This window comes from Mandrillus leucophaeus, unplaced genomic scaffold (assembly GCF_000951045.1).
Source record: "Mandrillus leucophaeus isolate KB7577 unplaced genomic scaffold, Mleu.le_1.0 Scaffold35, whole genome shotgun sequence".
Lineage (NCBI taxonomy): Eukaryota > Metazoa > Chordata > Mammalia > Primates > Cercopithecidae > Mandrillus > Mandrillus leucophaeus.
The window spans coordinates 1436231-1447769 of NW_012103698.1; the positions used below are offsets into that span (position 1 = coordinate 1436231).

The 11539-nt window shown below is 40.6% G+C and overlaps 1 protein-coding gene across 4 annotated transcripts in view; it reads left to right on the forward strand.

Annotated features, from left to right (window-relative positions):
• Positions 1–11539, forward strand: part of TMEM87A (transmembrane protein 87A) — a 66402-nt gene that overhangs the window by 12573 nt on the left and 42290 nt on the right. For 3 of the 4 annotated variants that reach the window (XM_011989250.1, XM_011989251.1, XM_011989252.1), the window contains 2 exons: positions 362–415; positions 608–652. In XM_011989250.1, the coding sequence (XP_011844640.1) occupies positions 362–415; positions 608–652 (99 nt within the window). Of the gene's footprint in view, positions 1–361; positions 416–607; positions 653–2631; positions 4716–11539 lie in introns of those variants that run through there. The other variant, XM_011989253.1, reaches the window with a different exon arrangement.

The following is an 11539-nucleotide window of genomic DNA, read 5'->3' on the forward strand; positions in this document are numbered from 1 at the left end:
TCTAAAGCTTTGTAGTTTTGAGCCACATTTTACTCACCTGTAAAATGAGGGGAAGTGATCTAAGATTCTTCTATCCTAAGTATACATCTTATATCTAAGACTTTGTCATTCTTAAATGTTTATTATTCTCATAGAAAAATTGAATGGCCGTTTTGGTTTGATACTATTTTCTAGTTCCCAGCAGGGTTTTATTCACTTGTTTGTGGTTAATTGGAAATGTTTTGTCTACTGATGCTGTGTTATTATATTTACTAGTTAGGGTGTAGTGTTTTGTTTTAACCATTTCTTTGTATTTTCAGCTACACTTTTCTTCTAGTATTTACACACCTTTAATTTTTTTAGTTTTGTGTTTCTTTTATAGAGCTTTTCTGGAGATTTTATGCATCGACTGCCTCTTTTAGGAGAAAAACAGGAGGTAATTGTTTTCATTATATATTTCTGAGAGTGCAGTAAAAACTTTGGTGGTGCAGGAGACACCCATGCTCGCTACATCTCCAGGGAGGGAGTGCTGCACCTGGGGAGCAGGCTCAGACAGAGGCTACAGGAACTTGGGCAGCTAAAAACAAGAAGTTCTGAATTAATTATTATTATTTTTTAATATTTAAAGGCTAAGGAGAATGGAACAAACCTTACCTTTATTGGAGACAAAACTGTAAGTATATTTGGGGATTTGGGGCATTGAACACATATTTTAGTTTTCTTATATTCATATATTTTTGAATTGTTCCCGCATATGATGCTAACATTTGAAAAGAAAGTTAAGTCTGGAAGCTATAGACCAAAATCTTAAAAATGGTTGGATCTCTGGATGATAACCATGAGTGATTTTTAGTTTCTTCTTTGTGTTTTCTGTATATTTTCTCCTGTACACCTGTATTGCTTTTATAATTATCCCTCAATACATATCTGTAAACAGGAAGAAACTTATTAAAAATAAGAACTCTTAAACTTCATCTAAAATTATCTGTGATAAAATATAATTGAAAGAGAGTTTGGAAAATTGAAATAAGGTAAATAAAACTGTAAATATGCCTTAAGTTTTCATAAATATGCATTGTATGGATACTATTTTCAAATTCATAATAACTAATCCCTCAAAACATCACCAGTTAAAAATTTAGAGGAAGGATGACAGCTATCAATGTTGGATTATGGTTTTTATAAGGCTGATTAAAGTTTTTAATTTTATAACCTTATGAAGGTATAGTATACATATGACAGAAGTTATGTTTTGTTTTGTTTTGTTTTGTTTTTTGAGACAAGCTCTCACTCTTGCCCATGCTGAAGAACAGTGGTGTGAACATGGCTCCCTGCTGCCTTGACCTCCTGGGCTCAAGTGATCCTCCTGCCTCAGACTCCCAAGTAACTGGAACCACAGGCACATACCGCCATGCCTGGCTAATTTTTAAAAATTTTTTGTAGAGATTGGGTCTCACCATGTTTCCCAGGCTGGTATGGAACTCCTAGGCTCAAGTAATCATCTCACTTCAGCCTCCCAAAGTGCTGGGATTATAGGTGTGAGCCACTGCGCCCAGCCTAAAAGTTATTGTTAAAGTTACTATATTAAAGCATATAATTTAGTGGTTTTTAGTATTCTCAAGTTGTGCAAGCACCACTCAAAGTCTAGTTCCAGAATTGTTCATCGTCCCCAAAAGTAGCCCCATACTCATTATCAGTCACTCCCCATTTTTCCTGCCCCCAGCCTCTGACAATCAGTAATCTATTTTCTGTCTCTGTATTTGCCTTTTCTGGACATTTTATATAACTGAAATCATATAATACGTGGCCTTGTGTCTGGCCTCTTTCACAGTTTCCACTTTGCCTTAACTTTTACTTCCTGCTTGCACAGAGCCTTAAGATCAGCCAGCGAGTGATTAGGGCCTTCTCAGGTCTCTCCTGGACCTGTGCACAGCCCTGGGCATATGGCCTTCTAGATTTCCAGGAATATTTTGGAGCTTTCCAAAGTCCCTGTGGACATCCCATTCTTCAGTTTTTCCTTTTAAGTTTCCAATCAGCCTCTCAGTAGCCCCGGTTGGTAATGTCACCTCAGGCAGCTGTGATCTTGAAGGATTGCTATTCAGTGTGTTTGGCAAATGCTTTGAGTACAGGGCTGTTGACACTAGGTGATCTCTGAGTCAGGTCAGATAAAGAGAAGCCCTGAGAATGGAGCTTTCCAGCAATTTGCCAGACAGCTCAGGTGATCAGTCTTTTAGGGACCTCCAAATTTGTTTTTTCCTTTGGGAGGCCTACGTGAGCAGATCACTTGAGGCCAGGAGTTTGACACCAGCCTGGCCAACATGGTGAAACTTGTCTCTGCCAAAAATACAAAAATTAGGCAGGCATGGTGGTGCACACCTGTAATCCCAGCTACTTGGGAGGCTGAAGCAGGAGAATCACTGGAACCCAGAAAGTAGAGGCTGCAGTGAGCTGAGATCACACCACTGCACTCCAGCCTAGGCAACAGAGTGAAACTCTGTGTTCCCTTCCCCTGTCCCCTTTGCCCAGTGGCTGCTAAGCTGTTGTTTTTCTCAGCTGTTAACGGTTTCAGCGACTTTGGTTTTAAGGAACTTGAGAGAGAGGGATGGGATTAGGGTGAACCACAGACATCTCAAGCTTGCTTTTCTTTCCTAGATTCAGTTGCCTTTCTCGAAGAAACATTTCTTGTATTGTTGAAAGACTTTAATTAATTTCCAAAGTACCAAAAGTTGATTTTGATAGTTTTTGCCAGTGTTTTTGTTGCTTTTATAGATGAGTAGATTTTCAGAGTTTCTTATTCTGCCATTCTGAAAGTATTCTCACTACCCAAACCCCAGTTTTATTTATACAGAATTTTAACTGAAAGTAGGTTAGGCATGACAATCTTTGTTAATTTTTTTTAAACAAAAGATAGCCGTTAGGACTGGGTGCAGTGGCTCACGCCTATAATGCCAACACTTTGGGAGGCCAAGGTGGGCAGATCACTTGAGGTTGGGAGTTTGAGACCAGCCTGGCCAATGTGGTGAAACTTTGTCTTTACTAAAAATACAAAAATTAGTTGGTCATGGTGGCAGGCACCTGTAATCCAAGCAACTCGGGAGGCTGAGGCAGGAGAATCACTTGAACGTGGGAGGTGGAGGTTGCAGTGAGCTGAGATCACGCTACTGCACTCCAGTCTGGGTGACCAGTGAGATTCCATCTCAAAAAAAAAAAAAAGGAAAAAGATATTCATTGGATTTTCTCTTACTAATAGGCATATATTCACTGTGAAAATGGAGACGAAATGAATGAAAAGAAGAAAGTAGTAATCTATAATACCATGCAGTGATGTATTTATTTTCCTAGTCTTTTGTATATGGGCATGTTGATATTTATTTTAAAAAGGGGATCTTATAGTATGTATTATATGACTTTTTTTGTAGCTTAGCAATATAACATGGACATCTCTTCAGTTTGGTAAATATTGTATTACATTGTTACTTAAATGCTTGTGTAGTGTCTTATTGTATGAGTACATTGCAATTTGTTCAATTCTCTATTCTTGAACATTTATGAGTTTCATTATCTTGGAATTTTATGCAGTGTTGTGATTAATATTTTAACTACATTTGCTTTTAAGTCTTTATTTTCTGATGTCTGAAGAATTGTATATTGGGATAAGTTTTTAATTCTATAACTTAAAAGTAAAAATCCTTTGTAATTTTATGTTCTAATAGTTTGCGTTTGGTGTGATTACACAGAGCACATGCATATTAACCAAAATAAGATCATATTAGACACCGTTGTATAATTTTTTATTTTTACTACCAAATTGGTACATTGAATACTACTTCACCTTTTCATGGCTGCTTAGTGTTCCATTTTATTATGATTTTAATAATTAACTCCCAATTGATGAATATTTGGGTTGTTCCCAAATTTTCCCTATTATGGATAAGGTCATGTTCATAATGTGTAGCTGTATCTCTGTGTACATTTATAATCTTTAGGCTAAATTCCTGGAGGTAGAATTGCTAGGTCCACATGTATGCACAGTTTAAACCTCTTTTTCGTAGCAATTTATGGCCCCAAGAAAGTGAGAGTGTCTTAGTTTGTTTATGTTGCTATGGAAGGACACCTGGAGCTGGGTAATTTATTAAAAAAAAGAGGTTTATTTGGCTCACTGTTCTGTGGGCTATGAAAGAAGCATGGGGCCGGCATCTGTTTCTAGTGAGGGCTTGAGGCTGCTTCCACTCATGGTGGGAAGTGAAGGGGAGTCTGTGTGTGCAGATCACATGGCAAGGGAGGAAGAAGGAAAGAGGGAGGAGGAGGAGAGGACGCAGTGGACTCTTTTTTAATAATCAAGGAAGCAATAGAGGGAGAAGTCATTACTGAAAGGACAGTGGCACCAAGCCATTCATTAGGGATTGGCTCCGTGACCCAAACACCTCTCTCTAGATTTCACCTCCGACACTGGGGATCAAATTTCAATACGAAATTTGGGAGGACAGATATCTAAACCATAGCAGTGAGTTTCCATCTTTCCTCACAAAAACAATGGCTGTCATTTAAAATAGATTTTATGCAGTTTGTCTAGTTAAGCAATAATTTGTTGTTGTAAATTATATTTAAAAAATTATTGTTAAGTCAGGCGCTGTGGCTCACGCCTATAACCCCAGCACGTTGGAAGGCCACAGCAGGCGGATCACTTGAGCTCATGAGTTTAAGACCAGCCTGGGCAATATGGTGAAACCTTGTCTCTACAAAAAATGATGGAAAAATTAGCCAGAAGGTGGCACGTGCGCCTGTAGTCCCAGCTACTTGGGTGACTGATGTGGGAGGATGGCTTGAGCCTGGGAGGCAGAGATTGCAGTGAGCCAAGATCATACCACTTCACTCTAGGCAATAGAGCCATACCTTGTCTCAAAAACAAAAACAACAACAAAAAAATTATTGTTGAAGGTGAACATTCATTTATATGGATATTGGCTCTTGCGCTTTCTTCATTTGTCTTCTGTGCACAGCATACTTTGAGTTCTATTCAAGGCTTCAGTCTTGTTACAGTGATTAAAACTGGCTGAAAGGTGACCCTGTTGAATACCACAAGTAATATTTAGGAATACTTAGTCAAAATATAGTCAAAAGAAATGAAAGAATTAACTATCTTTTGATCTTTCTTCCTGAAAATTTGGTCCAAGGCAAATACCTTATAATCCTATTTAAAGGATATTCACAGGCTGGGTTCAGTGGTAATCTCCGCATTTTTGAGGCCCAAAGTGGGTGGATCACTTAAAGCCAGGGTTTGAGACCAGTCTGGTCAACATGGCAAAACCCTGTCTCTACTAAAAATGCAAAAATTAGCTTGGTGTGGTGGGGTACATCTGTAATCCTAGCTACTTGAGTGCTTGAGGCCTGAGAATCATTTGAGCCCAAAAGGCACAGGTTGTAGTGAGCTATGATTGCACCACTGCACTCCAGCCTGAGTGACAAAATGAGACTCTGTCTCAAAAAAACAAAAAGGATACTCACAAATTCAGTACCTCCATCCTATTTCATTAAAGCTCTGATTAAATATATATGTTTATGGGCCGGGTGTAGTGGCTCACACCTGTGATCCCAGCACTTTGGGAGGCCAAGGTGGGTGGATCACCTGATGTCAGGAGTTCAAGGTCAGCCTGGCCAACGTGGTGAAACCACATCTCTACTAAAAATACAAAAAAAAAAAAAAAGGAAAATTAACTAGGCGTGGTGGGGCACGCCTGTAATCCCAGCTACGTGGGAGGCTGAGGTGGGAGAATTGCCTGATCCCAGGAGGCAGAGATTACATTGAGCCGAGATCGTTCCACTGCACTCCAGCCTGGGCAACAGAGCAAGACTCCATCTAAAGAAAAAAAAACCTATATGTTTATGGAAGAAAGGTCCTCTGCATGTCCCTTCTTCTAAGGAAAGAATGATAAAAGAGAACACTTTAATATTTTGATTAACTCAGTTGTTTTGGATTTAAGTAATAATGTGATACATTTAACATTACAATTTAAAAAAAATTAATAGAGTTTATTGTTTAGAGCAGTTTTAGGTTCACAACAGAATTGAATAAAAGGTACAGAGAGGCCAGTGCAGTGGCTTACGCCCTTTGGGAGGCCAAGGTGGGAGGATCACTTGAACCCGGGAGTTCAAGAGCAGCCTGGAAAACATTGAGACCCTATCTCTACAAAAAGCAAAAGTTGGCTGGGTACAGTGGCTCATGTCTGTAATCCCAGCACTTTGGGAGGCCCAGGCAGACAGATCACCTGAGGTCGGGAGTTTGAGACAAACCTGACCAACATGGAGAAACCCGTCTCTACTAAAAATATAAAATTAGCTGGGCGTGGTGGCGTATGCCTGTAATCTCAGCTACTTGGGAGGCTGAGGCAGGAGAATGACTTGAACCTGGGAGGCGGAGTTTGCGGTGAGCCAAGATCGCACCATTGCACTCCAGCCTGGGCGACAAGAGCAAAACTCCGTCTTAAAAACAAACAAAACCCAAATTACCCAGCATGGCTGTGCATGCCTATAGTCACAGCTACAAGGGAGGCTGAAGTGGGAGAGTCACTTAAGCCCAGGAGTTCAAGGCTGCAGTGAGCCATGATCATGCCACTGTACGCTAGTCTAAGCAATAAAGCAACACTCTGTCTCAAAAAAAAAAAAAAGGAGTGGTCCCACATGCCCTGTCTATACCTGTACACTTAGCCTCCCCCGTCATCAACATACTGCGCCACTGTGACACACAGTTATAATTGATGAACCATGTTGACATGTCATTATCAACCAAGGTCTGTAGTTTACATTAAGGTTCACTCTGCATTGTACATTGTATGAATTTTGATAAATGTGTAAAGACATCTTCACTTTTGTAGTATCATACAGAATAGGTTCAGTGCCTAAAAATCCCCTGGGCTCTGCCTGTTCGTCTCTCCTTTCGCCTTGAACTGGCAATCACTGATCTTTTTACCGTCTTCATAGTTTTGCGTTTTCCAGAATGTCATCTAGTTGGAGTTGTACGAATATGTGACCTTTTTAGATTGGCTTCGTTCACTTAATAATATGCATTTAAGGTTCCTCCATGTCTTCTGGTGGCTTGATAGTTCATTTCCTTTTAGTGCTGAATCATATTCCATTGTTTGGATATATCACAGTTTATCCATTCATCTATTGAAGGACATCTTGATTGCTTTCAAATTATAACAATTATAGATAAAGCTGTTGTAAACATTTGTGTCCAGGGTTTTATGTGGACGTAAGTTTTCAACTCATCTGGGTAACTATCAAGGAGCATGATTGCTAGATTGTATGGTAAGAGTATGTTTAGTTTTGTAACCATTGCAATTTTGACAACGCAGTGCTTAATCAAAAATAGCATGTTCTGGCAACAAAACTACTCTTGTAGTCTGTCTGTCTGACAGCATCAATAATGGATTGTCACTTGTAGCTTTAATTACCTTACTCATGGGGTTAAAAAGTTCTGTTGAAGGGCACTTACAATTTTGAGATCATACCATGAAGACAGTGCTTTAAAAATAATTCTGTTCACAAGCTAGCGGTAGACTGTGAAAAAGGGAAAAAAAGAAAAAAATAGTTCTGTTATGGAGAACAAAATAATTAATAGTTGAGATGGTAGTTAAGAGCCCAGGCTCTGGGGTCAGGTGTCCTAGATTTTGAAATCCCAACTTCATAACTTAATATTTCCCTTGGAAATGTTATTGTGCTTCAGTTTCTTACATAATAAAATGGAGCTAATAAGAATGATATTACCAAGAATTGTCGAGTAGCGAAGTCCAGGTCTCCATGCTTCCACAAAAGCAACTAGTAAACTGATGAAAACTGTCACATGCAACTTTCACAGAACTTTGAAATCGAGCCAAAACTTAAATAAGGAAAAAGTTCAACAAAGAAAGAAGCTGCTACATTACATTAAGAAAGTGCTGTGATATTGTAATTTGTTTACCATACCCTCCTTCCCAGTTCAGAGGCAGGAAGATGGCAACCCACAGTCATGGTGCAGGTCACTAGTGCCAGGGGAACTAATACAGACCTTTTTCTTAAAGACTTGCCATTGTGTGTTTTCACCTGTCTGGAGGCTCCCTGAAGGACCCGTGCAAGGACTTGCCTCTGTTTTCCCCAATTTAGAGTGTTCCCAGGGCTGGAGTGGCTTCCTGGGTTGTGTTTGCCAAAAGCATTTAAAGGCAGAAGTATTGTGTACATAGGGAAGGGGATAACAGTGGGGATAAGCAATAGAGAGACTGTCAAGCATGAGAAGGAAAGGGTCCAGAAAGGAGATTTGTGGAAGAACAAGACTTTTTAAAGCTTCTGTGTATATTGAGGTACGAAGAAAGCCATGTATATTCTCACGACTGGACATATGATCAGAAAAGACCTTAGATGACCTTAAGCTTTCATTCTGGCTAACCTTCAGGCTCTGTACAAGCAAAAAGTGAAGACTAAGGAACAGCTTTAATTGGCCCAGCTAAGCATTGAAGGATTGCCCCAGGGTGCAAAGACTGGGAGAATATTCTGTTCTTTTTTGTCTTTGGCTCCTGGTGTTTAAGAAATCTTTGTCAAAACACTAGCTGACCGCTAAGCTAAAGGAATATAGATTCCAGTAGCCACACAGGTCTAAGAATGCAGACTTTAAAAAAATGGTTTAGAAAAGTTACTAAGTAAAAGAGACAACCCATATTATTACCAGCTAACAAACCCCAAGGAGGGGGCAGATTGTGGTTTCCAGAGTTGTCACTTTATAACATTTAGTTTTCAGTGGAAAATTATGAGGCATCCATATAAACAAAGTATGGCATATTTACAGGATTAAAAAAGTATACATGCTTCGAAGAGGAAGCCTCAGCATTAGACTCACCAGACCAAAGATTTTAAATGAACTGTCTTAAATATGCTCAAAGAGCTAAAAATAAAAAAAACCATGGATGAAGAACCTAAAGGAAACCAGGAGAACATAGAGATAAAAATGATAAAAAGAATGAAGATGAGCCTGAGAGACCTATGGGATACCCTTAAGTGTATCAACATCCACATAGTAGGAATTCATCAGAGGGAGAAGAGAGAGAGAAAGGTATGGAAAGAATATTTGAAGGAATAATGCCCAGCAACTTCCTAAATTTGATGAAATTATGAATTTCAGAAAAATTGAGAATCTCACAGATCTCAAACTACAACCAGGAATGAAAAAGTAAAATGTTTTATGTCCATAAAATGGAATATCATTCATCTATAAAAATGAATGGGAGCTGGATTCCAAGATGGCCGAATAGGAACAGCTCTGTCTGCAACTCCCAGCGTGATTGACACAGAAGATGGGTGATTTCTGCATTTCCACCTGAGATACCTAGTTCATCTCACTGGGACTGGTTGGATAGTGGGTGCAGCCCACGGAGGGCAAGCCAAAGCAGGACGGGGCATCGCCTCACCCGGAAAGTGCAAGGGGTCAGGGATATCCGTTTCCTAGCCAAGGGAAGCCGTGATAGACTGTACCGGGAAAATCGGGACACTCCCGCCTTAATACTGCACTTTTCCAATGGTCTTAGCAAAGGGCACACCAGGAGATTATATACCGCACCTGGCTCAGCGGGTCCCACACCCACGGAGCCTTGCTCACTGCTAGCGCAGCAGTCCCAAATAGAACTGTGAAGTGGCAGCCCGGCTGGGGAAGGGGCGTCGCCATTGCTGAGGCTTGAGTAGGTAAAGCGGCCAGGAAGTTCACATTGGGTGGAGTCCACCACAGCTCAGCGAGGCCTGCCTGCCTCTGTAGACTCCAGCTCTGGGGGCAGGGCATAGCTGAACAAAAGGCAGCAGAAACTTCTGAAGACTTAAACATCCCTGTCTGACAGCTCTGAAGAGAGCAGTGGTTCTCCCAGCACAGTGTTTGAGCTCTGAGAATGGACTGCTTCCTGAAGTGGGTCCCTGACCCCCGTGTTGCCTGACTGGGAGACACATCCCAATAGGGGCCAGCTGATGCTTCATACAGCCAGGTGCTCCTCTGAGACGAAGCTTCCAGAGGAAGGATCAGGCAGCAACATTTACTGTTCTGCAGCCTCCGCTGGTGATAACCAGGCAAACGGTGTGGAGTGGACCTCCAGCAAACTCCAACAGACCTGCAGCTGAGGGACCTGACTCTTAGAAGGAAAACTAACAAACAGAAAGGAGTAGTATCAACATCAACAAAAAGGATATCCACACCAAAACCCCATCTGTAGGTCACCAACATCAAAGATCAAAGGTAGATAAAACCAGAAAGATGGGGAGAAACCAGAGCAGAAAAGCTGAAAATTCTCAAAACCAGAGCATCTCTTCTCCAAAGGCTCACAGCTCCTCGCCAGCAACGGAACAAAGCTGGACAAAGAATGAATTTGACGAGTTGACAGAAGTAGGCTTCAGAAGGTCAGTAATAACAAACCTCTCCAAGCTAAAGAAGGATGTTCGAACCCATTGCAAGGAAGCTAAAAACCTTGAAAAAAGATTAGACAAATGACTAGAATAAACAGTGTAGAGAAGACCTTAAATGACCTGATGGAGCTGAAAACCGTGGCACGAGAACTACGTGACGCATGCACAAGCTTCAGTAGCCAATTTGATCAACTGGAAGAAAGGGTATCAGTGATTGAAAATCAAATGAATGAAATGAAGCGAGAAGAGAACTTTAGAGAAAAAAGAGTAAAAAGAAATGAACAAAGCCTCCAAGAAGTATGGGACTGTGTGAAAAAAGAGCAAATCTACATCTGATTGGTGTACCTGAAAGTGACGGGGAGAATGGGACCAAGTTGGAAAACACTCTTCAAGATATTATCTAGGAGAACTTCCCCAACCTAGCAAGGCAGGCCAACATTCAGATTCAGGAAATACAGAGAATGCCACAAAGATACTCCTTGAGAAGAGTAACCCAAAGACACATAATTGTCAGATTCACCAAGATTGAAATGAAAGAAAAAAATTAACTGTTAAGGGCAGCCAGACAGAAAGGTCGGGTTGCCCACAAAGGGAAGGCCATCAGACAAACAGTGGATCTCTCGGCAGAAACTCTACAAGCCAGAAGAGAGTGGGGGCCAATATTCAACATTCTTAAAGAATTTTCAACCCATAATTTCATATCCAGCCAAACTAAGTTTCATAAGCAAAGAAGAAATAAAATCCTTTACAGGCAAGCAAATGCTGAGAGATTTTGTCACCACCAGGCCTGCCTTACAAGAGCTCCTGAAGGAAGCACTAAACATGGAAAGGAACAACTGGTACCAGCCACTGCAAAAACATGCCAAATTGTAAAGACCATCGATGCTAGGAAGAAACTACATTAACTAATGGGCAAAATAAGCAGCTAGTATCATAATGACAGAATCAAATTCACACATAACAATATTAACCTTAAATGTAGACAGGCTCAATGCCCCAATTAAAAGACAAGACTGGCAAATTGGATAAAGAGTCAGGACCCATCAGTGTGCTGTATTCAGTAGACCCATCTCACGTGCAGAGACACACATAGGTTCAAAATAAAGGGATGGAGGAAGATCTACCAAGCAAAGGGAAAGCAAAAAAA